The 27,885-nt window shown below is 53.4% G+C and overlaps 1 protein-coding gene across 3 annotated transcripts; it reads right to left on the reverse strand.

The window, feature by feature from the left end:
- Positions 1–1,498: 1,498 nt before the first annotated feature.
- ETF1 (eukaryotic translation termination factor 1) lies at positions 1,499–27,609 on the reverse strand. Of its 3 annotated transcripts, none has more exons than XR_004061120.1 (11): positions 27,304–27,609; positions 13,135–13,310; positions 12,234–12,373; positions 8,939–9,077; positions 7,872–8,062; positions 7,288–7,417; positions 6,772–6,927; positions 6,184–6,248; positions 4,924–5,071; positions 2,368–3,640; positions 1,499–2,319 (listed from the first exon to the last, which is right to left on the reverse strand). XR_004061120.1 is itself a non-coding variant. In XM_030957124.1 (10 exons), exons 1-10 carry the CDS (start codon positions 27,387–27,389, stop codon positions 3,558–3,560), a joined length of 1,314 nt encoding a protein of 437 aa, XP_030812984.1. In that variant the 5' UTR covers positions 27,390–27,609; the 3' UTR covers positions 1,499–3,557. The 3 variants fall into 3 exon arrangements, 1 of the variants encoding a protein (XP_030812984.1); XR_004061121.1 differs by having other exon boundaries at positions 1,499–2,223; positions 2,272–3,640; XM_030957124.1 differs by having other exon boundaries at positions 1,499–3,640.
- Positions 27,610–27,885: the final 276 nt, after the last annotated feature.

Here is a 27,885-nt window from a genome sequence, read left to right on the forward strand (position 1 = left end):
GGGGAGGCTGCAGGAGCAGTTCTCTGCAGGCAGCAGCTTCCCCTGACTGCACCAACTGAAGGGATTATTTTTATATTTTCAATTTAGTGCTGAGCTCAGCTCGATGCCTTTACCTACACCAAGAGCTGAACAGTATCACTTCTGTGTACCTGGTCACACACAGTGTGAGATTTGTGCATCACTTTCATGTCTGCTCCAGCAGAAACCTCCCATGTCCAAAATCTGGGAATCCAGAGAATGGAGAACAAGCCAGGCTGTCCCACCTGCCACAGCTGCAGATCAGAGACTGTGTGAGGCAGAGCACAAGCTTGGAAGTCTCAGCCCCCAGGAATAACTCTGCACAAGCCCCGGTGTGGCAGCAACAGGCCAAGAGCCTCACACCCAAATCCTGCTGTTCCCATGGAAGGTGGAGGCTCAGCATGGAGAATGTCAGCTAAGCAACACCTGCCAAGAGGGGATTTAAAGCATCCCTTAAAAGCCCTGATATTAACGAGGTCCCTCCCAAATTGCCTGCCCAGCTGTGGGAGCAGGCAGGTGCTCCCTGGGCAGCCAGGGACACACGTGGGTCGGCCACAGGAGAAGCCAGAGGTCAGGGCAGGCTCATGGAGCCAGGACCCTTGGGCTGGCCCAAGGGGCAGAGTAGAAAAGGCTTCTTAAAAAACACCCTGGGGTTCTGGGATTGGGATGATAAGGGCAGGGTGCTGCTGCTGCAGGCTGTCCTTCCTCTGCCTCAGGTGTTCAGAGCACCCAGGTACCACAGCCCAGCTGTCTTTGGGTTCTTTCTTGGATTTCTCCCTCCTTCTGAAGTCACAGTTTTAAGCTCCAACTTCAAAGAGCAACTGAGTGTGCTAGAGAAACACAGAACCATGGAATCACTGAGGTGGGAAAAGCTCCCCCAGAACATCGAGTCCAAGCTGTGCCTGATCCCCACCCCAGCCCAGAGCACTCAGTGCCACCTCCAGTCCTATCCAGGACACCTCCAGGGATGGGCACTCCAAACCCCCCTGGGCAGCCCCTCCCAATCCCTGAGCCCCCTTTCCATGGGGAAATTCCTGCTGTGCCCACCCTGAGCCTGCCCTGGCCCAGCCTGAGGCCGTTCCCTCTGCTCCTGTCCCTGTTCCCTGGAGCACAGCCCGACCCCCCCGGCTGTGCCCTCCTGGCAGGAGCTGTGCAGAGCCACAAGGGCCCCCTGAGCCTCCTTTGCTCCAGGCTGAGCCCCTTCCCAGCTCCCTCAGCCTCTCCTGGGGCTCCAGCCCCTTCCCAGCTCCGTTCCCTGCCCTGGACACGCTCCAGCCCCTCTGTCCTTGCTGCAGTGAGGGGCCAGAACTGGGCACAGCCCCCAGGGGCCTCAGCAGGGCCAGCACAGGGAGAAACATCCAGAAACACAAACTGAGCTGTGAAAGAGCTGCCTCCAACCTCCAGCCCTGAAGCTGGCACCGAGCTGAGAGCAAAAAGCAAGAGTTTCCTGGACTAGAGAAAATAAACCAGGAGTCTGTACTATATTCTTAAATATGGTTTAATACTCTTCTCCATTTCTGTACATCACAACACCAAGATATCACTGCTTGGGATCTCTCTGCAGAGGCTATATAGTATGCAAAGGCTAGGATCTCCCACCCCCACTGAGTGTGTTTGCATGTGTAAGTGTAATACATATCAGTATATATTGATATACACATCAATATATAATGCAATATATATCACTGAAGAGAACACATTGATTAAAGAAATACAAAAATTTGGCATCATTTCCAAACTTAAATAGTAAAAATAAAAACTACAAAAAGGAGCTGCATACCCTAATGTATCATGTGAAACAACAAGCAGTATATTCAAAAATGTAAATTTACAACCAATTTTTGTGGTCTTGTCATGTCACATTAGACCCATTTACAATGGCAAAATCCAGAACATACTGCTGTGAGGGCCAGGGCTGTGCTCAGCCCTGAGCAGACCCAGCCCCATCTCCCGGGAGATTCCAGCTTGGATGTGAGGACGGCAGCGAAGCCGCCGGCCAGGGTAGGGACCAGGGGGGCAAATGGTATTGCTCACAAGGAAAGGAATTTTGGACCTCAAACAACGGTGTGGCAGAAATTTGAAGAGAAGCTCCCTCTGTTCAAGTGAACCAGGACAAGAGGCAAAGGTTTGCAGCTGGAACAGGAGCTGTTCCTGAGGGAAGCACCGGGAGCAACGCTGGGAGAGCCCCCAGGGAGGGAGCAGGACCTGAGCTGTGCCACGGGGCACAGTGCCACTGCTCCCCTGGGACAGGACCTGAGCTGTGCCACGGGGCACAGTGCCACTGCTCCCCTGGGACAGGACCTGAGCTGTGCCACGGGGCACAGTGCCACTGCTCCCCTGGGACAGGACCTGCCCTCGTGCCACTGCTCCCCTGGCCCGCACGGCCCCTGACCCCCAGAGTGTCCCCAGCAGGCTGGACACACCCCAAGGATGAGCTCCCTGATCTATGGATGCTCCGTGGGACAGGAAGGACACAAAGCCTGGGCAGTCTGGGACCATCCAGAGGAGATCCTTTACGTCCTGAAGGGCACATCCCCACAGGACAGACACTGCTGGGAGCTGGGTGTTCCCAGGGTTGTGCCAGTGCTCCACAGATCAGAATCAAATATTCCACACTCCCAGCACTAATTCAGCCTTCACTCCACTGACTCAGTATTCCTGTCAAACACCCACTTCCATTTAAGACCTGTGGGCTCAAATTCACATAATCAAGGAAACCTTACGCAGTCCTAAAGCAAAAAGAAAAACTTACTGAGGAACAAAAAGCCAAGTGTACCTTACTTCACTGAAATCTCATGTTTATTTTTGTCAAGACTGAAAAAAATAAATTCCTGAAGGCTGCACTGCTCAAATCCAAATTAAGCCCAAGACTCCAGCAGCATTTTCATTGCAATCCATGAAGTGCATTTCCTAGTTTGTAAGAGCAGTGTTTCTGCAAATAGATTAAAGCACGTTCGGCTGGTGAGCCTCCCCAAACCATCAGAATTTGCAAGCCACATGTAATGAACCAGCACTCAGGTCAGTGCCTCCTCAAGCTTTTGAAGAGAATTATGGCTCCAACCTCGTTCCATTTCTTCTGCAGGCTAAGCTGAGAATGCCATGTAAATGGGTCACGGCGCTGCCAAATGCAGCAATTGATTTCTCCAATCAAAGTATAAAGAAACAAACCAGTAGGATCTTACTTCTATTAATTTTGGAAGGAAGAGGTTTACAGCAGTTAATGTATCATGAAGGTTAAAAAAATCATTTCCATAAAATACAAGAGCAACCAATTTCACCATTGAGTAAAAGTAAAAACTCGGATTCTTTTTAAATTAGTCCAAAGTGGCATATAGGAACTTAGTAGTTTGCTGCTGTACTGACACTATGACAAATCAAAGTGTAGGGTTTTGCTTTCTTAAATCCAAATGCTCGTGGATCAAGTTCTGGAAATGTTCCAATTCTAAGGCAGGGATCAGTTGTGTTTTCCACCATGAGTTTGCTCCTTGGGTTGGATGCTGGAGGGGCGAGGCACGTGTTGCCGGACCCAGCTCGACTACCTAGTAGTCATCAAGGTCAAAAAATTCATCGTCTCCTCCTTGGTATTCCATGCCCTGGAAGTCCACCCGGTACCGCAAGATACCTGCCAAAGAAACAGCCTTTAGCTTCCCCAGCTTCCCCAGGCACAGCTCCCACAGCTTCCACTCATGTCCAGCTCAGCCCTGCCAGCAGACAGGCAGCTGCACTGAGAAATGCCACAGGGAATTAATTTAGTGCCCCAAGGAAGTTGCCCAGCCTGGCCAGCTTCCTCCTGGAAAAGCTGACCCTGTTCTAGGGCTGCATCTCCACCAAACACCAGGGGCACATCACTGCTCCCAGTGTCACTGCTCAGATCCAGCCTGGCAGTAAAATCCAGAGGGCAGCTGGCACTGCAGCTACTTTTCCAATGCAGTAAAAGCAGGATTTATGTCTGTTTTCCTCTTTCTACCCTGAACACCAACCCAAGGCTCTGGAAATCCTGTATCCCTGGAATCATTTACTGAGGTGAAGGAGATTTTCAAGGACATTTCCTTTCCAGCCTACAGGGCATGGGAGCAAAGAGGATCCCAGCATGCAACGAGGCTGGATCTGGCAGGAAATGAGAGACTCCTGGAATTACAAACCCTGAAACTTAGAACCCTTGCTCCTTATGGAGCCAAACAATCCAAGGTTCTTTCCTCCCGTCTGGTGCTCTCTGTACCCTAGAAATTCCCCTTCACAGTGCCCTTCTCCCTGGTTCCCATCCACCAGAGCTGAGCCCAGGCAGTGGAGCCCCAGCCCAGGCAGGACGTGCAGCATGGCACTGCTGGGGCTCCCCCTGCCCAGGACTGCTCAGACTGGCACAGGGGCCGCCTGCACCTCTGCCAGGCGGGGCTGATGCCCAGGGAGCTCCAGAGCAGGACTGGCTTCCAGAGGCCTCACTGCTCCACAGGATGGACTAAAAACACTTTCCTTTTGAAAAGAAGCAGAAGATCAGGGAGCAAAGTACAGGGAGGCTCTGAGAGATGAGCAACAGCTCCAAGTGTTTCAGGAGCAGGGCTGGGGGTTGTCAGAGCCCCCAGGGCAGGGCAGGGCAGGGGATGCCACCAAGCCCCTGTGCAGGCAGAGCCAGGGCCCTCCTGAGCTCCAGCAGCTGCACAGCACAGGGGGACAGGACAGCCCATCCCTGAGCCCTGCACAGGCATTGAGGAACACAGCTGGAAAGTGACAGGGCCCAACATGGATCACCATCCTGCTGGACAGGGAATGAATCCACCCTGCTGGACACAACTGTTTCTCAAACTGGTTTCATGACTGCCAGGAATAAGATTAATCCCACTCACGTTGGCACCAGATTATCAAACCAACCACTAAACGAGACAAACACATTTTCCTCTTGCAGTTTACCTCCAATTCCTCCAAATCCTTTCACAAATTGGGATCCTTCTTGTGATTTGTCTGTAACAATTTCCAATGTTGCTCCAAATTTCTTGTAGTTGTTTGCAAACCACTCCAGGAGGGGCATACTTTCTATGAGTTCATGTTCCTGCCCAGTCTGTGGAGACATTGGAAGGGAAAAATAAATAATAAAGCCCTGTTACAGTCACTGTGTGTTCAGTACTGAGCAAATCCCCTCCCCAAAGTTGGCTCCATGGCTTTGTCAGCTGTAGCAGGGACACAGCCCTCACAGGGCTCCACAGGGACATTCCTGGGGGAAGGCATTCCTGGCACAACTGCACCAGGCAAGGGCAGGCACAACCAGCAGCTCCTGGTGCTACAAAATTAATCACTGACAGGGTTTGGGGCCTCTAATACGACATTTAGTGCAGAAGCAGGAGAAAAACTGCCTTGATTCTTCTGCTCCAGTGTCACTCCATGCTACATCTCAGCTTCACTGCTCATTCAGACTTGCTCTGCCCCCCCATCCAGCAGGCCCTGCTCTCAGGCAGGAACACTGATCCATGCAAGCACAGAGCCAAAAGGCACCATTTCCTGAGCAGGAAGTGCAGTGAGTATTGTGAAGCAGAAGCACCTCACTGCAGGTAACACTGCAAACCCTCCATGCACAGCAGGGATTGGCAGTCCTCCCTCCAGGAGGGAAAACAGCTGGAAATGGCCCCCAGGCACAACCCAAGTGGGACAGATCCCAACCCTTTGGCAAGGGACATTTTTTTTCCCAGTTTATTCTGCAAAGTAACACAGACCCCTGGTCCACAAGGGCTGTTTGACCTGCACAGGCAGCAAATGACAGCTCCACGTGTCGAATGCATCCCAAAGCAGACACTCCCTTGGCACCTGATCCAGGTCACCATTCCTGACCTCACAGTGGTTCTGCACAACCAAATCAGTGCCAGTAAGCAGGAGGCAATGGTTCTGGGGCCTTGCCTGCATGGTGGCTACCAAACCCTTGGAGGTGATGGTTTGGTGGTGCTCAAAGATTGACACTGCCCATTTACACAACCTTGGCATTGGCAGCAGGGAAGACTGGAGAAAAGCAGGTGTAGGATCCAAGGGGTTGCACAGGAAGAGCCACAGGTTCCTGCCCTGAGTGTCACTGAGTGCCACAAGGTCACTGTGCTCAGGTGCTTGGGACAAACTTAGCCCAGATGTCCAGAGCTCTGCACCAACACACTGAGAACAAAGCCAGAAGCCCCAAAGCTGAAATACCTCCTTGTCTGTGAAGTGGGATTTATCCTTCTCTTGCTCTGGTGTCAAATACAGGATCTTCTCCTCTGAGAAGGGAGGAAAAAATTATAGTATTAGTTTGGGTAAGGCTACAAGATGCATTTAAAGACAGCAGGAGACTGAGCACAGCCAGCAACTACAACACAGAGGGTCTGGGCACCACCACTGCCTTCCTTCCTCTCCAAAGCTCTGTGAGCAACAACACAGGGCACAGCAGCACAGAGCAGCTGCAGAGCCAACACAGAGGGGGACAGGCCCTGCTGCAGGCCCAGGAATTGCTTCTGGACACAAGGTCACCTCAGTCTCCCCTCTGATACCACACTCACTAAGCTGGAAGGAGGTTCCAGGCTGGCCCTGGGACCAAGTGCCCCCCTGGCACTGCAATTCCCTCTGTGCACTGGAACCCTGCTTGTTCCAGCTTTTCCCCCAGAGGCTGGGAAACCTGCAAAGTAACAGAGCCCTACACGACATCCCTGTGGTCAGACATCCTCAGGGAGCTCCTCCAGCAAACCCATCCCAGTGAGGCACCTCAGGTGCTGAGAGCTCCCAGTGTCCCAGAGCACCACGTACCCTCCGTGCCTTGGCAGTGCAGGACGTATCTCATGATATCCAGGTTTTCATAGACTATCAGGATCTCTACTGCTCCCATTTCCAAAGCTTTTAGTGTATCTTCCACACCAAAGCAGTACTTGCCCGTGTCCTGGCTGATCTCATCGAAGTATCGTCCTGCAGGGCACACAGAGCCTGCCATGAGCACTCAGCACAGCACACAACTTCAAACAAGCTGCATCTGAATGCAAGAAACTGTGAGATGCAGCTGCCACCAGAAGGCCTGGAACTAAGGGGTTCTCTGATGGAAGGACAGAGAAGGTCCAAGAAGTCTGGTGTGGAAAAAGAAACCAACCAAATCCCTGCCCCATACCGGCACTTGAGGTGTCCAGGTGGCAAAAAGAACTACTGCAAGTGCCACTGTGAGCCAGCATGGCAGGGCTGGGGCAGCACAAGGGCACTGCCAGGAGGGTGAGAGCAAGAGCAGCACCTGCACCACACACCTGGCTCAGGAGGAGACTGCAGTGCATCACTTACCTATTAGCTTTTTCTCTTGGATGAATTTCACATTGGAGAGGACCTCAGTTGACAACTCAATTGCTTGATTGAAGCCATTTTCTCCCCCATATGAAATATCAACTAGTTTGAGCACTTTGGATTGCAACCGCTGAACGAGAGAATAGACAGGAAATGGTGAATCCACCCCAGAGCAGGGCAGTCAGCCTCCTCACCCTGCCATGGGAGTCACTGCTCTCATTACTGCACTTCACCTGAGGCACCTCTGAATGCACACTACTGAACCACAATTTTCAGGCAACAGGGACCAGGATTAGGTTTACTGGAGTTCAGTTCCAATAAAGCTTCTGCTTTAGATTTGGGAACACAAAGAATGTGAATGCCAGTTCCAAACCAGGGAGGACAGATTTCTTATTAGCCCTATTTCAAGAAGGGAAGCTCTCAGCTCCTTGCAGGAGGTATCAGAAATGGGAGACTTCTTTGGATATATCACATTTTTAGTTTTGATCAAATCTCTTCAGAGGCCAGAGTTCCACTCCTCTGTACAATCACCGCCCCACCACTGACACTCAGACACGAGGGCTTGCTCAGAACAGGCCACTCACCTGATCGAACATGTCAGACTGACTGAGCTCAGTTTTGAAGTCGGCCGAGCCGGCGAGGACGAGCCCGGCCACGTTGACCTTGTCCCCGGAGATGAAGAGCTGCACGGCCGTCTCGGCCACCTTGCGCACGTAGTTGTGCCTCTTCTCCATGCGCAGGCGGGCGAAGCGCAGGGCAGACTGACCTCCTCTGCCTGCAGGGAGGGACAGGGCAGCCATGGGGGACCCACTGCACGCCAGCAGCGTCCTCAGGACACAGCCGGCCCGGAATAACCACAGCCAAGGGCAGCTGCAGCCTCCTGGATTCAGTTTGCCACGAGCCGAGGCAAGGGCTGCCACGGAACACTCAGAGAATAAAGAGGGCTCATTCCCACCAGGAGATTTTTCTCCACAGAGGAAAATGTTTCTTTTCTTTCTATAAAGACTTGCAGCTCTGTAGAAATTGAACATCTGAGCACATCTTCTCTCCCTGTACCTTCAAGAGAAGCCATGTCCTTTGTACACTGCCTCAAACACTGCTGATGCAGCACAGCCCAGCAGACTCTGCTGCACAGCCTCACTGCAGGCAGTGTTTTTGTTTCATTTTGTCCCATCCCACTTTACAAAGGACAGTGGGCTGGGAGTAACCAGCAGACAATTTGCTGAACTCATCAGTGGCTGGCTACAGCACAGCAGCACAGAGTGGAACTCGAATTTTCCTTGCTCCATGAGGCCCTGTGCTTCCTGCAGAGAGCAGCTCGCTGCTCCTCCCTGTGGGGTGCACACAGCACCAGCACATCAAACCTTAACGGCTCCACTGAGTGGGACTGCTGCTTGTGCTACTAACACTTAGTTACAACTGTCCCAAAGCCAAAGAAAGGGTCAAACGCAGCAAGAAATAAAAAGTGCCACTTCTGAGATCAACTGAGTATTACTGTGATTCATTAATTCTGACAGAAGGCTCAGACTGGAGGCCTTGCTGTCAGATTCCAAGGGAGCACAGACTTGAGCAGAGCTAAACCCCCAGAGGCCAAGTTCCCCCCTTCCACCCTCACACCCCAGCCCAGGACAGAGCCAGCCCAGTGTGTTACCGTGCTTCTTTGGAAGATCCACAGTGAATTTGTGCAGCACTTCCCGCGTGTTTCCCTGCAGCGTCCCGAACAGGGCCCCGCTCCCGTCTATTACGATGAAGCCAAACTTGCTGTCGTCGGAGAGCAGCGCCGTGAGGGCCTGGAACAGACACAGCTGTGAGGGAGGGCAGGACAGCACAGCCCCAGCTGCTCATGGCTGTATTTGCATTAATAAAGTGGAAGAAAACCAGCACATTGAGGAGCTGTAACTATTCCAGATCACTACAGAATCCCAGGATTGTTGGGGTTGGAAGAGACCTTAAAGACCTTCCCCTGCCATGGTAGGGACACCTCCCACTGTCCCAGGCTGCTCCCAGCCCCAATGTCCAGCCTGGCCCTGGGCACTGCCAGGGACCCTGGGGCAGCCCCAGCTGCTCTGGGCACCCTGTGCCAGGGCCTGCTCACCCTCACAGAAAGGAATTCCTTCCATACATAATCCCATCCCATACAACACTGTCAAGAGCACAGAGGAAACTCAAGTTTAATTTTGATCTCAATTTCCCAGCTTTGCCAGTTCCCCACCTGAGGTCACAGGCAGGTGTGACAGCAAAACTCTGGAGATGGGCACTGGAGAGTGTGAAGTGAAATGGATCCCACCTCTCTGCCTCACCTCTCTGGCTGGCACAACTGGAGCAGTAACTCTCCTGGCATTCCAACCAGGAAAGCAGAACTTGCTCAGTTCATTGTCAGTTCAGTTTTGTAGTCCAAAGCATTGACACAGCCTCCCTACCATCACTACTGGTCTGCTGCACCTGCTGACTTCCAAGTCCCACAGACAGAATGATGGAATAAATCTACAGTGGCTGCAGCAAATTCAGCCTTACAGAGCACAAGGAACAGCAGCAATAATAGTCCTGTGCATAACTGGCTGTGGAGAAGACAGCCAGAACATTTGCTGCAAAATGAAGTTATCCTTCAATTTTCCTCCCTTTAAAAAAAACAGCTGAGTATTTCCCATAAGGTCATTTAAGTTGCCCAACCAAAGCCCAGAGCAGTATCAAGGTTTTTGAGCTCATTTTGCCCAAGCATCCAAACTCTGCACTCCTTTCTCAAGGCAATCTCTCAGCTGCTGCTCCCTCAGGGGCTGTCTGAGTGGGCAGAAACATCCAGCACACACACACACTCCTGCTCACTTACACATGCCCAAAAAAGCAATAGCCAGAATCCTCTTTCTGGCTGGCAAAACCACATCAGTAGGATGGGGAACTTGTCAAAACTCCAGATTGCTTGAAGTCACCAGTTTAACACTGAAAGTGATGGTGCTGGGTTACTGCACGGGACCTCGAGCTGCCTGCAGGGCTGTCAGCCTGATTACTGGGCTGAACTGAAAGGATAAAACCCATCAGCCATCCTCCTCCAAAATCCACACAACCCAGGATGCAGCTCTCAAGCTTAGAAGAAACAGAGGCTAAGGTTTAATGGAATCTCCTGGCCAAAGTAAATATTCTGTATTAATTCCTCAGCAGTGGGATGAATGAGAGAAGGAAGTGGCATATTGCACTGCAATCTATTGAACTGGGACTGAGCCAAGCAAAACGTGTGACTGGAATGAATGCTCCAGCCAAGGTACCAGAGTAAGTCATTGTAAATCCTACCCCTCAGACACACATCAGGGCTCACAGCCCCCTGGGGGAGTTACTTCAGTTTCACACAGGCAATAAAATATCTAGAAGATATCTTATCAGACGGTCTTGCCAGGCAGCACATACTACAGCTCTGATTTCTTGATTTCCTCTTATTTTCATACAGTACCAACGATCAGTGATTCCCTGATCAGCTCTGGCAGCAACTGCACTGTTTGACCTGTCAAGCACCAAGGGACCATTGCCTTTGTTCTGCTGCTTCAGCCTGGACTGAGCTTCCTCTCTGCAGCAGTACCCCAAAGGTGAAGAGCAGCCCTTCCTCCCCACCTTTGCAGGGGAGCTGTGGCTGCCTGAGCAGCTGCCCCTGCTCTCAGCTCACCTGGGGCAACCACGGGGTTCCAGGCTCCACAGCCAGAGAGGGGCAAAGGCAGAGCTCAGAGCTCACAGCCTCAGCAGTGCAGGCAGCCCCAAGGGAAACAACCCCACACCCCCAGCCAGGGCAGAGCACAGAGCCCGTGCAGGGAGGGGCTGGCAGTGACCCCATCATCAGGAGCAGCAATTCCCACAAATTCCCCTCAGGTCACTGCCACACACCAGCACCAGTGGATTTGCAGCTGCTCCTGGGAACAGCCTGCTGGGCACTTCTATATGGAATCAGTGCCCTGAGGCAGCAGCTGCAGAGGAGACCAAATGAATCCATCTCCTGACAGGGCAGGAGGAAACCCAGCACCCTCCCACTGCCCACAGCAGCAGGGACAAACACTTCCTGGGCCTGGCATCCTGGCTCTACTGAATTCTCTTATTTCCCTCTTGCTTTCACTCATCTATGGACACAGGGACCCAGCAGAACTCCAGAGCTGTGCCTGTGCACACGTTTTTATTCCTGGGAGGTCAAAGGCATGTTGGGATTTTATCCTTTGTGAGGAGACAGAATAGTAGGGATGGACCTCACCTGTGCAACAAGCACACCTTTCCCTGCTGTACTCCTGCCCTCTGGAAGCCACTTATGGATCAAATCTCCACAGACCCAAATAGACAAGCAGAACTACATCACTGGAGGGCCTGCCAAGCCCTGTCAGATGGGTCTGACAACAGGCAATTAAGTCTCAGGCCATACATTTATCATGGGAAACATCAAGGACGTGAGGGGCACTGCAAACATTGAGACCACTGCACCTGCCAGAGCCAGAACAGCCTCAGAGGCAATACACTGACTGCTGTAATCCACATCTCTTTCAATATGCCTCAAACCATTCATTTAACTTAATTAGATGTTGGATAAAAATAATCCCACTTCCCCCCAGACAGATTAGGCACATGCCAGTTCCCCATCAAAGCTCTCAGTTAACACATCTGATAGCAAGACTGGCAACACTGATATTATCTTGGCAGTATTTTAAAGCCTGACTTGGAATAGTATCTATGGGCCTCTGTGGTTAAGAAAAAACCCAGCCTTCCTCCAGTTACAGAGAGGAGCTCCTGTCTGTGGGTTACACAGACTCAGGGGTGGGAGGAGCTGGGCAGTCCCTCAGCTCCTTCCAGCAGGGATTCCTCATCTCTGGCAGTCCCAAGCCATCCAGAGCCCTCCCCAGGGCATGTTCCTGCTGCTCTTGTGGCTCAAGCACAGCAAGGCTGTGCCCAGACCTTGGCTCCTGCAATGGGGGAGTCCTTACCTCCGTGTGGAATTTGTTGTCACACAAATACAACGACGTATTGATTGGTTTGAAAGGTTCAAAATCAATGTTGACTTTCTTCTCTTTTCCTTCTTCCGTCACAATTGTTCCACAGTAAACAACCAGACCATTTGGAGGTACTACAAACAACACAATGCAGGTTTAGATCACTAAGGAATGTGACAAGCTGTACTCATCAAAAACTGACTACCAGCCCCTGAGACTCGTAGCAGAATGAAATTCAAGATCCCAAACTTTTCATTTTCCCTTTTCCCCACCTCATTCCCTCCCAGGTCTCTACAATGGGAAACAAACTCAATTAGTGCACCTGTAGCAGACATGCACCTGCCTCTCAAACCCATGAGTTTGCAAGCTCCCACCCCCCAGAGAAAGGCTGAGCAGCCCCTGAAGCTCTGCTGGCCCCCACACAGGGATTTGCAGAGTGGCCATCCCAGGGAGGGCCACAGGCCAGTGCACAAGCAGTAACAATGAACTCTGCCAGGGCTCATCTGAGATGGCCTGGGTCTGTTCCCCCCAGAATGATGGCAGCTGCTCAATGCCGTGCTTAAGGCACACAGAAGTTTCTGCTTGTCAGAAAATTACTACTTTAACACAAATGAACTATTGCAGAATATCCATCTCTTAAGCCTGGCCAAGTTTAGCAGAGTCAGCACTAAGAACAGAATCATGACCCCACTCCTTTAAGACAAGGACCACCTTACTACTCTAGTCCCAAAGTCCACCCCTGAAGTAGCCATCAAGGGCAACATACCTGGAATATCAGTGCAAAACAGCAGCACAGGCCAACAGATTTGATTAGCAGAAAACTGCATAGTGCAGGAACTTAAGGCTGCTTCCAAGAAAGGGAAGTGTGCCAGCATCCATACAAGCTAGAAGTTACCTTTGTTATAGAGTTTCAGTCTTTGCTGTACAGATGTAATGGCTCCCAGTACTGAAAGGCGATTCACTCGGGACTTTATGTTGGAGGCAGTGCCAAACTCGTCCGCTAACATTTTTGCCACTCGCGAGATCTGGTCTTTGGGGGGAATGATCAACGAGATCATGCTGGTACCATTGCTGGGGAGGGAAAAAAGGGATGTGAGCAGGCAGCAAAGCAACAAGCACCCTCACACCATAGCCCACAAACACAGTTCTCTCCTCCCTCCCCCAAGGACACTTCTTCACTGTCGCTGGTGTAATTCCCCTTCTGCTGGACAACAATGGGAGAGGAAAGAAAACAAAACCAAAACAGGCTCTTCTTCAGTGCTCAGCCTCTACCAAGCAAGTCCTCCAAAAGCTGCTTGTTTACTCTCGGGTACTACATGGGAAGAAAGAACACACGTGCAGACCAAGGGCTGCACAGACCAGGGGCTGTGAGCAGAAGGAACGGAAGCAGCTCCCAGCAGAGATTATTTAAAACAATGCAGCCACATACTTCAAGGACATCTTAGAGCCCATTTAATTTGTTCTCAGACAGCTGGAGCACTAAGCAGCCCAAGTGCTGTCTTAACACGTTGTTTTCCTCAGATTAATACAGAAAACTGAACTGGAAGGATCCCTTTGTCACAGTGAGTCTTTTCTGCTTTCCCACTACCACTTTTCTCCCCAGAGCAGCTCATCAGCTCTGGCAGCTGCTTTAACTGAACTGTGCTAAGCACACACTGCTGCTTCACCAGCACCAACCCCAGGCAGAGTCAGGAGATAAGACCCCACAAATCACATAACAGGCTTAAATTAAAGGAAAATAAGTTTGATATTCATTTTTCCTAGGGCTTTGGGGTAGGTCTTGCAGAAATCTTAATCCCCAAAGCCACCTTGTGGTTCAAATGCACCCAAAGCCAAAGGAAAACTGGGGAAGTTCCCATCTGCCTTCCAGCAGGTACCTCCCATTTGCCATTGAAATATCCCAGATGTCTGAAGTGCTGCCTCTGCATTGCCTCAGATTTAACCCAGACCTCATGCTTCCCGTTAGAGTAATGGCATAAAAATCAAATCCCTCATCGTATCCTCCAGCTCTCTCAAGGGCAAACCAGCTAAGCTCTGTGAAAAAGCCTTTTCTCAGGATTCTGAGTCAGAGCGCCAACAAAGTGCTTTTCAGACATCAAACCCCAGGGTTTTGCTCTTTTACATTTCTTATGGAAGGAGCCTACCCCAGCCCCTGCTCGCTGCTGTTCCAGGCTGTCACGTACCAGTGTCCTGCTGAAGTGTTTGGGCTACAGAGGCAGCAGGGAAGTGCTTTAAAAAGCATCACTTCATTAGCTTCTTTACACAAGTTGTACAGCCCTCTCCCAAAGATCCTCAATCCAGGCCAAGTTAAAATGGAGGCTGGTAGGTCAAATAAGTCCTTGACCTTAAAGACAACTAATTGGTTTTAATATCTGAGCTCCACATACACACCAGTCGAAGTCACAAAGCCACACTGGCCTGTGTTATTCCCAGGAGGAGCTCTGAGCCATGCTGGCAGCTGTCAGGCTTCCAGGTCACCCCAGCCAAGACTACTCCACAGCCCACTCAATTAAAGCAGTTCCCCACCCAGTGAATGGCACCAGCCTTGGGGGACAGATAATGGCTATCGTTCCCAGCAGGCTCCTTTGAGCTAGAGGCTGATGAGAATGAAAGCAACTCTTCCCCACTTCTGTGGAAGCAGCACTCCTGAGTTATCTTCTCCTCTCAAAGAAGAATGTCTTACAACTTGCTAGAGATTAGAAAGCTCTGCCCATCACACCTAACTTCCTGCATCCCCTAAGGGCATCCCAGTGTGGCAGGTGGGAGTGGGACTGTTACACCCCTTGGGCTCTCCATGGCCTTCCTGCTAGGAAGAGATTGCATACAATTTTTCCTGAATTGAGGACAGAGGGGAAAGAGCAGGGAGCAAGTCCTGTCACAAGCTGCCTGGAAGAAGAGCCCAATCCCCCCACCTACAAACTCCTTACAGGAATTTGCAGAGAGCAAGAAGCCCCCCCCCCCAAGCCTCCTTTTCTCCAAGCTGAGCCCCTCCAGCTCCCTCAGCTGCTCCTCACAGGACTGACTCTCCAGATGCTTCCCCAGCTTTGTGCACAGTAAGGAGGAAGGCTGGGTGTGCACTCCCAAGAGCAATTCCTCACTAAAAAGCCATTTGAAAAGCTCCCTTCAGTTTTCAAGTGCAAGCCACTCCCCTCAGACGCCAGCCCCTGGCCTTGTGCTGTGTTCCAGTGCCCCAGAAACGCTGGTGCCAGCACAGAGCAGCCACTGGATCCTACTGGGGGTTACTGATCCTACAGCACCTCATCCATCAGGCAGGGTCACAGCACTGCTCCTCGAGGACATCCCACCCGAGGTAACACAGCAGCCTTGGTGATTCATTACTGCAAACAAACAAATTTCATGGGTCTCAGAGGATGCACTCCCCCTCATTTACATCTCCAACTACTTCAACACAGCACAGTACTGTGCCTGGGCCAAGCCTTCAGCAAATTCCAGTCTGGATTTGTATCCAAAAGCACCTTCCACTACCAACATCAAGTACACTTCTCAGGTTCGGCATGCTTCACCACTATTCACACAGTCAGAGCTATTTCAGGCTCTAACCAATTCCTGCAGAATCCAGCAAAACAGCTGGCATGCAGCTTGCCACAGGAGCAACCTGCAGGCTGCTGGAAGCCTAGAGCACAAGGAACCAGTCAGCCTGTCACCATGGCCCCATGCACCCAGCACTCCAAGGGATCACTAAACAAGCAACCAACCAAAGACTGAGACCAGCAAGGCAGCAGCTGAAGCAGATGGGCACCAGCACTCAGGGTGGCTGCAGAACTCCCTCACACGCTGCCAACACCTCCTTATCCGACCATGCAAGAGCAGCTTTCCTCTTTCAAAGCAAACTTGTACCTGTCTGTGACCCTAATGCAGTATGGCAGGGTCTAAAAAACCCTGTGGTGCATCTGCTAAACTCACCCCAAGGAGACAAAATGCAGCAAAGTGTTTCTAAGAAAGCTGCTGTTCAAAAACACTCAAAAAAAAAATAGGTTATTCTGCAGAGTAAGGTAATTTCCAAGTCTCCTCTGGGTCTTTGCAGCCTCAACAAGATAAAAGGTATTTCTGCAAATTCTACCCTGTCCCCTCTGGAGCTGAGGGTTCCAGAGAACACTTACCTGGGAATGAGGTAAGGAATTTCCCCATAACCATCCTAAGGCCTCCCAAAAGGGGGCACAGCTGCACCACACACCTGCTATGGGACACAGGCAAGTGAACCAGTGGGATCAGGGGCACTGCTCACACTGACAGCTCGGGGCCAGGAGCTGGGCCTGCCCTGCATCCCCCTCAGCACTCCTGGAGGAAGCATGGGCCCCATGTCAGGCTATATCCCGATCTCACAGCACTGCTGAGGTTTCCCCTGCTCAGCACACCCAAGTTCCACCAGAGCAGCTGGGAGCTGATGCTCTTGGACCCAGCCGAGCCGGGGCTTGCAGAGCTCCAGGCACTGCTGTCCCTGTTCTGGCCAAAGAGCTGCCAGTGCCATCCAAGGGTGGGATGCTCGAGATGTTTGTGATGGAGGGAAGCACATCCCAGCCCACAGGCCAGCACCACAAGTGCCACTGCTCAGGGGACAGGGGCAGAGGAAACAATCAGGAGCATGAGGGGCAGCAGCCCACACACCACAAAGAACCAAGGAGGGAGTTCTGCCAGCTCTGGAGAGGCAGAAGGCCTGCACTGTCTGCACTGGGGGTGCTGCTCACTGGTGCCCTGCCAGGAATGGGCAATTAGCTCAGATTCAGCAGCACCTGCCATGAGCAGCATTAGGTATCTCCAGGAGAGAGGACAAGGATCAAAGCTCCAACTTTCCCACACCATAGCAGGTGAGCTCTAGCTTTCTCCCACAGTGTGCAGAGAGCTGTTTGAGGGAAGAGGGGAAGGAAAAATAAGCACATTTCACTCTTGGGAGACAGCAAGTTCCTCAGAAAATCAATCAAGGTTTGTGGATAGGACAGCCTTTCTATTGTTAAAACTCCGATGTTACTACAGTTGGAATTTCAGACAACTGTGCCACCAAACAGCTTTCCCAGACACAGAGAGACCTCAGAGCAACTGCTGACAAGTGATCACAGCGAGTGGCAGTGTGGGCAGCGCTGAATCACCACCAACCCAGTCCCCAGAGCTGCAGGGGAGCTGTGCCACTCCTGCAAGCAGCTGCTGTGGCACCCGAGCAGCTCCTTTCCCTGCCAGGAGAGGAGGGATCAGCCAGGAGCCCTCCCTGCTGTGTGTGCAGGCCAGGAGCATGGCTGGGTCCCTTCCAGGAGCAGGAACGGCCCAGAGGATGCTGGCACCAGCTGGGTCCCTGCTCCCAGCCCACGCCACGCTCGGTACCAGGAGCAGGGCCCTCTGTGGACGTGCTCTGCACTCCAGCACCAGGAGGCACCAGAGCAGGAGCCAAGAGCACAAAGCAGGCACTGCACCCTCCTGGGATGGGCTGCCATATGCACCACCGGGCTGCTTTCCATGACAGCTGCCAGAGGAGCCTCCTGCTCTGGGTGGCCATCCCCCCCTGCAGGGCTTTGTCACCATGTTCCTACCACCCTGCCACCAGAAGGAACAGCTGAGCAGATCCTTAGACCTTCATCTTTCAGCTGGCACTAGACAGTAATGTAGTGGTTTTCCACAAGGCTCCTACCACCTTGCACAGCGCTGTGCTGTGAAATGGGTCCTGCACTGCCACACCCCAAAGCAGCAGCAGCCACCACAGCTCCCCTCCACCAGGCAGACAACCACAGCGCTCTGAGGAGGAGCAGTCAGTCAACCTGGCTCCTGCAATTTGGGCTATGAGCTGGCACGGGAGAGCATTAATTTCACAGCCTGCTATATAAATAGCAGGGACTGGCCTGCCCTGTGCTATCAGAGAAGACCTGACAAACAGCAGCTGAGCTGTAGCTGCTCCACAGTGAAACATTTCACACTAACAGCACACTGTGGAATGTGGGATACAGAGGCAAGGGAGGGCAGTCATTCCCTAGGACTCAAAATGGGCTTATTTTACAGGGCACAGCTTCATGCGCATCCTGCTCTCCCCAGGCAGCACCAGGCCTGTGTGTGACTGCCAGAGACTGGCAGGAGCACAGAGCCAGCAGCTCCCAGATAATCTGATCCCAACCACATTCCACAGCCAGGAAGCTTTCTATGAAACAACTGTTGCCACACACTGCTCCAAGCCATGGTGCCTTCCCCAGGTAAGCCCTGCTGCTCTCCATCCAGGACTGTGCATCACTGGGCAGGCACAACACACCCCAAGGAGCCCAAGGTGCCCGGACAGCCAAGGCTACCCAAGTTATGTGATGGCTAAAGCAGTTCCACGTGCAGCCAGCTGCAAGGCAGATGCCAGCAATATCACTGCAATCCAAGGCAGAACTCCATCAGGCACGTGCCAGAGGTGCCAAAGAGCTGCTTCTGAACCAACACCCACAGTGCTGCAGGCACGTGGCACTTCACTGAAGGACTACACTCAGGGCACACAAAATCACTGATGTGAGGAAAGAATATTTGAGGGTTTTTCAGGCTGTACCTGAGCAGAGATGTTGAATGGAATGCTATAAAAAGGAAGTGTCCTTTGGTACAGGCAAGTACAAAATTGCTGGTTTGGGTTCCCAGGCCATCAGACACTCCCCACTCATCCTGCCCTGAGTGCCAGAGCACTGACCTTGCCAGAGGGAAGTTCTACATACACTCCTGCAACTTATGAATTATGGCTGTGAAACAAACAGGTCACAGCTGCACCCATTAAAGACTTAATGTCTTTTAATAAGACAAAGCCTTCATCAAACACAAAGTGGCTCAAGTCCACTTGAGATGCCAAATCTGGAGAGACAACGGCAAATGAAAGAGCTGCACAACTTTTCCTGAAAAACCTGCTAGAAAAGAGCAGGGAATCTCCAGAGTCCAGGATCCCTCAGAGGCCACATCACCTGGAAGCCAAAGACTGCACAGCCTGTAAGAATCAGGTGAATGCTCTGCAATAAACCCAGCAAACCCCCTCAGCCTGACTGCTGCTTGGAGGCACCAGGGTTTTGTGCTGCCTCCACCAGAAGCAGATGAACTCCCCCTCCCTGCCCAGCCCATGATCTCTGAGCACATGGAGCAGGACACAAGCACTGCACAGACACCCAGCCACAGCACACAGCTCTGGGGAGCTCAGTGGGACCCACCACAGCTCCTCTGGGCTTTAATGTGGAGCTGAGCCAAAAGTCAGGCAGAACTTTGTACAGCACAATTCCAGCAGGAACCTCACAATCCCCCAGAGGCATCCTGCATTTCACCCCAGCGTGCAGCAGAGCTCTGGATCATCTCCTAAAAGGCAACATGAATACAAGTCATTCCTCAAAGGCTTCCATGTCATCCAAAGAAGGGTTTGAAGGTATGGAAGGGACCAGTTACCAAGCAAAATAAGGCAGAGTTCACCTCTCGGGATCCACTGACACCTCAGAAGCAGAGAAAAAGGACAAGATGGGGGCAGGGTGGGTATGAGGAGAGGATTTGCAGAATCAGGAGACCAAGTAATTAATTCTTCAGGAATCCTTTTCAGCATAAGCATTTATTGGAGAAATTGAGCCCGCCCCCCTCCACTGAACTGAAGAAACACCCCAGACACCAAATTCCTCCATCAGCCTCTGAATGCCACCTCTCCCCTGGACAAAGGAAAACCACTTAACTGCACAGCATGAGACCCTGCAGCTATTCCACCATGGCTCACACAATGCCAGGCTCTCCTGCTGTAGTCCTGCTCCAAAGCCCACAACAGGAATCCTATACATCATTCTCCTCTAATGCTGGCAGACTGGATAGAAAAAGCACTTCATGTAACCAGAACCAGCTTGAAGCAGACACTCAGACTGGCCTGGAAAGGTATCCTGCCCTCCTACCCTCACCCACCACCTTTTCAGAGAGGAAAGGCCTCCAGATGCCAACCAAGCTCTGAGTGCCAGCCAGGGAGAAAAGCACCCAGCCAGAACCCACCCTGGAAAACACAAGTGAGCCTCATTGAGCCCTGGCTCCAGCAGCCAGGGAAAGCTTCCCACAGGGAGGCAGCAAATGGCTGCAAGCAAAGGAGCAGAGCAAGGCTGGCCACAGCTGAGCAAGGGTCAGGTGAGGCAGGGCTCCCCCTGAGCCGCCTCCTGAGCTCAGCCTCCCTCACTGCCAGGACACAAAGGAGGTGAGACAAGAATCAGGTCACGGACTCCTGCTCCTGCTCGTGTGGCTGAGGGCTGCACAGGTGACAGGTGACAGTGAGCCCTTGGCCCCTGGGCACCACACAGCGCCTGCCCAGAGGGACACGTCAGCAGCTCCGTCCCCAAACCGGGGCCAGCTCTGTCCCCAGACTGGGGCTGCCTCTGATACTGCTGCTCAGGCCACCACCAGCACCGCCACCCCACATCCCTGCAGCTCCCAATTTCATCCCAAGCACTGAATCAGCACAAGTGCATCCTGCACACCCCCTGGAGAAGGTGAATCAATGCCTCTCCAAAATCCTTGGATCAAAGGCAACACACCACAAAACATAATTGCACAGGCATGTTTTGAATAGGCCTTATTGGCTGCATCTGACCTCATGCGGAAAGCCCGGATGCCCAATTACTGGGAAGTGGAACAGACATTTCTGCACTTCAGACATTTGTGACTCACTGGGAGGCTCAGTTTTGCCACAGCTCCCCTGCTCTCCCTCCTCCTTCTCCAATTATTAATGCTCCAAGTTTAAAAGACTTGTTGCATTATGCTAATGGGCCATTTGGGTACAAGATGTACACTGAGGGACTGAAACAAATCCAGATTTGCTTATTAAGATGCTAATGCCCCAGAGCTACATGGGAATAGGTGGCTAACAGGAGGGGAAAGAAATCCAGTTGCCACAAAGCCAAAAAAGTCTGTCCTCTTTTGAGGTGCTTGTTCCCATCTCCTACCACGTCATTCCTCAGGGGCTCATTCATTAGCTCGATGTGAATGATGATCTGTGCATGAATCACACTGCTCACTAATGATTCACACAGTTGTAAAAGAGGTACCAGGCTGCTGAACAGCCACAGGCTGTCAGACACTCGCTAGAGTTCTGATCTGGAGCCACTTTTCCAGCTCAGGTCCTCCTCAGCCACCTGCTAGTGAGCTCTCTCCAAACAGCACTTCCTAATTGTCACTGCACTTCAAAAGGAACAGGTACAGCAGGCAGCTGAGAGCCCAGGAAATGTTTTACAACCATTAGACTGAGGCAACCAGCAGGATGTCAACAACCCTTTGGACATTGTCCCTGGCTTCTCTTCCCACCTGGCACAGCTTTCTCAGACCTCCCACCCTGAGCACCACGGAAACACAAGACACTGCTTAGTCCTGAGAGGTCTGATCAGCCCTGCCTATATGAAATCCACATTCAGCTTCTACCCCAGCACTGTGGCCACTGGCAGCTGAAGAGGTCCAACAGAGCAGGGAAATGGTGTGGAAGCAGCTGCTGTTCATCCCACGTGGTTTCGTGCCACAGTGCCCTCAGCTCTCCCTTCTGCCCTGGACTGCTTCTATTCCAGCCTCTCTGCAAACACCTCCTCCCTCTCCTCACACCAGCAGAAGCAAAGGCACTATTAGCATTAGAGCCTCTGCCTCTCACAGAAACATGACCTCCTTTAGGAACTCCCCCTGCCACAGGCAGGATGAGAAAGCACAGCTTGGAGGAAGCAATCTGCCCTGGGTAAGAACTTAAACCACAACCTCTTCCCTGAACACTCCACACTAAGGTCACATCACCAAGTCAAAGCAGAAAACTCACTGCCAGTAAAGCTCAGTTCCTGCAGACCCACCTGCTCCTCCAGCCCTTGTCCCACCCGTGCCTCACATTTCCCAGTGTGACAGCCCAGCTCAATCCCAGCTGGAGCAGGACTTTTCTGCAAGAGAGGCCCACTGGAGACACCAGCTCACAGGAGAGATCCTCAAGCCTCTCCCATGACAGGCACTGGCACAACAGAGCTGCAACCTAAATACTACAGCACGAGTTGGAACGCCAAGGACCACCTTGGCCTGGCTCAGCCCTTCCCAGATGCACCAGCTCACCCAGGCCTGGGGCAAGACCTCCATCATACCCCCCATCCTAAGGTGAAAGCTGCAGAAACAGCTCCTGTATCAACAGTTAAACTGAGCCAGAGCTCAGGTCGGAGGCACAGCCACAACGACAAACAGATCCTGATAGAGAAGGCAGAGAAAGGGATCTGCTGCCAGGCTGGGAGCAGGGGAGGGAGCCCCTGGACTGACACATCTCTGGCAGTGCAGGCAGACACCAGTCAGTGCTGACAGATCTCACCAAATGCTCCTCCTGGTGTGTGACACCCCCTGAGCCAAGAGAGCTGCCCTGGTACCTGCCTGGCCATGGTGGTGGTGTCACCCCAAATCTGCTGGGCTGTGTCTTGTATGGAGCAGGAGAATCCACGCTGGAGTTAACTCAGCTACAATACTGCCCCACAGCTATCCCAGCACAATTCCACCTTCAGCACCACCAGCAGAATAATCCACTCACAGCAGAGTGTTGCAGGAGCTCTGCCTAATCCAGGTAGGAAACACAGCTCACTCAGGCAGCACGAGCCAATGCCACCACCATGGCTTCCCAGGACTTTGTTCAAAAGAAACTGGGAACAAGGCAAAGCTGCACAGGAGACAGCTGCCACTGACCCCAGTGATGCCCTGACTGCCCCCAGCAGTGGAGCTGCTGCAGCTCTGCCCACAGTGGTGTTAACTCACAGCCAGGTGGGCTCTCAGGCCACTTCTGGAAAGGCCCACCATCCTCACAGTGGAACAGGTTAAGACTACCTTATTCCCCAGCAGCATCAGGTTGTCCAAGCTGCCCAGTCCCAGAGCAGCACCATCCCAGCATATCCCAGAACAAGGTGTTGAGAAGTGCAGCCTCCTGCTCCACAAGGCTGGGAAACAGCAGCAGCTTGAACCTAATTCCAAGGTTGGACTTTTCCATCAGGACCAACAAGACTCCAGACAGACTGCAAGAGAATCCATCTGTAAATGATGTGGGCAAATCTTTTCTGTCTAAGCAACAGGTGAGCTTGTTCACCCTCAAGCAGAACTATGTTCCATTTTCCAGAAACTCAGGCAGAACTTTGTCTCTCTTTGCAGGAGAGACAGGCCTCTGTCCTTCATGGTGACTTTGTTTCTCTCCCTTTCTGTTTCTCCCATATAGCAGATGGAAATCTCAACATGGCAGAATCCAAACCCAGGCAGGAACTGCAACACTGCTTTCCTCCCAAGACTCTGATGACACCAAGATGTCCCCTCCTCTTGCCATTTCTCCCTCCTCTGGCTTTGAAACATTTCTTCCAGTTACAACCAGAATAAGTTACTTGTTCAGACTTTGTTTCTGCATTTGCCCTGTTTGACCCACCTTCCAGAGCACATCATTTGGAAAATGTTCTTCCCCACACCAGGCTCAGTTGTGTTTGCAGTCAGTGCCTTCAGTGACACCTCAATCTTCACCTCCTCTTTTCCTGTTTCAGTAAAATATCCAACAAGGGCTTCTGCTCCCAACAGAGCAAGCTCAGGACAGGGGAGATGTCTCCAGAGAGCACGTTCCTGAAAGTTTTCCCTTTGTAAGGGAGCTCCACACCCTGCACTCTCACCTGGGGTCTGGAAGCCCATCTGGCCAGGGAGGTGTCAGTACCATTTGCAAGCAGAGACGTTTGCAGACGAAAGCATTTCTAAGATATGGAGAAGTTTCCAAACATGATTCCAGTGTGACATCTCAGGTCCTCTCCCAGCAAAGAGACTGCTTATTGTTGCTGATACTTGATTTTGCCAAGCATTTACAGCTTAGATTAGCAGAAAACCCTGCCCATAGCCCAGCTAACTATCCAGAACTGCAGAGACTAAAGGAACAAAGAGGGATTGTCAATTTAGCACTGACACTGAAAAACTGCACGAAGCAACAGCAGAAAAGCCCCGAGAGAGAGGAGAAGAAAGGAAACCACAGTGGCTAATGCTGCTCCTACTTGGGCTGCAGCAGCCCCACAAATACACAGCTGCAGCTTCTGGGGGGCCCAGTGTTTCTCCAAATCTGTTCTACAAAACTGAACTGTGTACTGAAAGCAAAATGAATCCCTCAGTAGGGGAGAAGCAGAGATGTTGGATCTAAGTCTGAGCATTCCAAGCTCTCAGAGATGCACGACAAGGTTAAACTTCTGACAAGGCCACAACTGCCCCATTAGGGGCCTTTTACTCCCATCTTCTTCTGGCCACAAAGGTTAATTGCCTGCAGTGCTGAACTGGTCCCTCTGCTCCTCTTCACACCCAGCTAACCCCCCTCCAGCTCCCAAATCTGAAACACCAACTCAGCCACTCTGTACAGGATCACACAGTGTGCAACTCAGCTTTGGAGAGCTGGAAGGAGATAACTTCTGGTTTAGGAAGCAAGACACAGATAACAGCTCCTTCTAGTCCCTGTCAGCAGAGACAGGGCTTTGAGGTGGGGTTGGGGAGTTAAAAATTATTTTTCATTGTTTTGAACTGACAGATTCTTTCTATAGAGATCAGTGAGAAAGGCAGATTTCCTTAGCAGGGCTGGGAAAACAACACAGGGCATTCCCAGTAGGATGTTACCTCCAGGTTTGAGAGGCAGACCCACCCCTGCTGGCCTGCAGCTGATCAGCTTCTGGGAAAGCTGAGGTTTTAATCTTTCCCCTGGGTGCTCTGACCAAGCACTGCCCCCTTCCTCATCAATCCCACAAAGGCACTTCCTCGCCCTCCTGCTCACTTGACTTTTGTCAACACCCTGCAGACTCCACTGAGATTTTACCACATGAGCTGGATCAGAGCAGAGGTGCCCCAACCACCACATGCCAAGGGAATGTCTAACTCCAGCTTCCTCCATTTCCCGTCCTTTGATCCCCTGCAGGAACAGCCAGCACACGAAACTGGGACACTGCTGCTGGGTCACTAATGGAGCACATGAGTAAGGGAAGGTGGGGACGCCTTCCCAGCGAGGCCCTGGCCCTCCCCATCACCCTGCTGGAAGGCTTTGCCCCCTAACCCACCCCAGAACAGGTCTTCCTACTCCACAGGAAGAGGAAGTGACTCTTCCAGAGGCCGGAAAAGCCTGTTCCACTGCCCCACACCTCCTGTGCCGGGGAGCCTGAGCCTGCTGGGGGCTGAGGCTGCAGCATCTCTTCTCCTCACGGCACCCAAACCAGGGTAATTTTGGCTAGGCCTCCCTGGAAGACACTGAAGCAGCATCACCTTGCTCAGATTAGACTTGCTGGCACCAGCACTGCCTTCCTCAGGAGCTGCTTTAGCAGCTGGCACAGATTAAATTAAGGGACAGCAGCATCCCCACCTCCAGGAGATGTGCTGGATCCAGGGGGCACAGCTAAACCTCCTGTACGGATCTGACTGTGCCTGTGGCACCTCTACTGCACAGCAGAGCTGTTCCAGGGATCACTGGAAGAGGAAAGACAGGGCAGACACCTGGGCTGTGGCCCCAGGAAGCTGACACCACAAGAGACACCAGCCCTTCAGCCTCCCAGAAGCACTCCAACAGCTGCTGGGACCTTCCCTGCAGCACTCACCTATCCCAAACAACACAAGAGCTGACACTGAAATGGGCACAGCTCGAACCAGGGAGAGACAAAACTCCAACTCTACATTTCCAAAACCCACCCAAGCTCCCTAAGTGCTCTTGCACAAAGCTCCAGCGGATGCCTGGAGCTTCCCGAGCCCTTTCAGCTTCCTGGGACCCCTGTGAGCACAGCCCGTGCTGCCCACACCACGCACAGGCCCAGCCCAGTGATCAGCTGGGGCAGCCAAAGTCCAGCGTGCCACAGGGAAGGGCAGCCCAGGCTCCCCACTCCCTTCTGCCCCCCACCATCCCTGCACAGCTGCATCATGAATCAGAGTAAGACACGCTCAGGGAGACCCGTGACTCGGGATCCCCTCCTGCCTGGGTTAGTTTCCAGCTGAACGACTGCACAGAGCAAGCACTAAGGACATGGCAGGACAACAGCTCAGCCTCTGCCAGCTGGCCCCTGGCTTTTGGGGGGGCCACAGAACGATGCCAGTGCTGCCCCAGCTACAACAACACCTGTTCAGGTGAGCCTGTGGAAATTGGAGCCACAAGGGTGGCTAAGGAGTGACCCCTCATTTTTATTTTACCAGGCTGTCTACCGAGACACACTTTCTTTGCTATTTTACAGCCCCTTGAACCTTGAAGTCTTGCAATTCCTCAGGCCCAAGAGGGTTCCCAAACGATGGAACCAGCCACTGCCAAGCTGCCCTCTCAAACAGGCACTTCTGGCATGGGGCAGGCTGCAGGAACAGATATTCTGGGGGGACAAAAAAATTAAAGTGCAAGGATTAAAGGCGGATTAGAGACTTTAAATTTCCCACTGTCCAAACTTCGGAAGAGATTACTTTCAGGGAAATGGAGCTGAGCACCTTCGCTGGGAGGGGAAGGGGTCAGAAAGATCAACCAACTGTCGGTAAGGAAAGCACCGAGTAAGCGCTGCCTCAGCCCCTGCCTCGCTGCCCTTACCCCGCCGCCCTCCCCGGCCCAGCCGGTCGCTCGGGAGCGGCCCGAGGCTGCACGGGGACAGAGGAGCGTCTCCTCCGGCTGGAATCCGCCTTTCGCCGGTGCCAGCTGGCACGGGGCGGCCGGAGGGGCCGGGAGCGGGGCGGGCACCGGGGACACGCACCTGTGCCACCCCCGCCGGGGCCCGGGGGCACCGCCCCGCCCGGAGCCGGGTGCGGGAGCAGCTGCGGGGCCGCGCCGGGGCCGGCGGAGCCCGGGGCAGCCGCGGCCCTTTTCCCTTTTCCCGTGCGGGAAGCGCGGCCACGCTTCCACTCGGGGCCCTGCCCTCCCGACCCCGGCCCGCCCTCGCCGCCGCCCCCCGGGCCCGAGCGGCCGCCGGGTCCCACGCGGCCGCACAAAAGGGCCCCGGGGCCGGGCAGGGGCGGCCGGGCCGGGGCTGCGCCTCCCGTCCCCCCGCGCCGGGCGGGCCCGGGCAGCGCCCCCGGCCGCGGCCCCGCTCCAGCCGGGACACCCGGCGCTCCGGGGCGGCGGCCCCGCGGGCCCGGCGCTCACCCGCGGGCCGCCTCCAGGCTCTTGATGAGCTTCTTGATCTTCCAGATCTCCACGTTGCGGTCGGCAGCGCTGGGATCGTCCGCCATCTTCTCCCTCCTCCTCCTCCTCCTCCTCCTCCTCCCGCGGCGGCAGGCGCTGCGGCGGGCGCGGCGGCGCGGGGCGGGCGGGCGGCGCGGAGCGGGGCGCTGGGGCCGGGTGTGTCCCGGGCGGTGCCGGTGCCGGTCGGGCCCCGCCGCTCGGTGCCCGCTCCCCCCGGCGCGCGGCGCTGACGTCGCACGCGGTGCTCGCGCTCCCCCGCGCCGCGCACCATGTGTTGCAATCGCCTCACATGGGGGCCCTTACGTCACTTCCGGGGGGAGCCGGCAGCGGGGCGCCGCGCCATTGGCCACCGCCCCTCCCCGAGCGCGCGCGCGGGGCATTGTGGGGCGCGTAGTCCGGAGGCCACCTGGCGGGGAGGGAGCGCGCGCGCGCGTCTCGCGAGAGCGGCGCAGAAAGGCCCGCGCGCGCTTAAAGGGCCCGCGAGGGGCGGCAGGGCCGGGGCGGGGCCGGCAGCGAGCGGGGACTGAGGGGACGGGCGGGGCA

The sequence above is a fragment of the Camarhynchus parvulus genome, chromosome 13 (genome assembly GCF_901933205.1).
Source record: "Camarhynchus parvulus chromosome 13, STF_HiC, whole genome shotgun sequence".
Classification (NCBI taxonomy): Eukaryota; Metazoa; Chordata; class Aves; order Passeriformes; family Thraupidae; genus Camarhynchus; species Camarhynchus parvulus.

What these genes read in the sequence shown, in the direction of transcription:
- ETF1 (XM_030957124.1), bottom strand. Translation starts at nt 27,389, where the DNA reads ATGGCGGACGATCCCAGCGCTGCCGACCGCAACGTGGAGATCTGGAAG. An exon ending in AGCCTGGAGGCGGCCCGCGG is followed by an intron (nt 13,311 to 27,303) that starts GTGAGCGCCGGG and finishes TTCCCTCCCCAG; the next exon opens with CAATGGTACCAGCATGATCT. An exon ending in ACAACAAATTCCACACGGAG is followed by an intron (nt 9,078 to 12,233) that starts GTAAGGACTCCC and finishes TGTCTGTTCCAG; the next exon opens with GCCCTCACGGCGCTGCTCTC.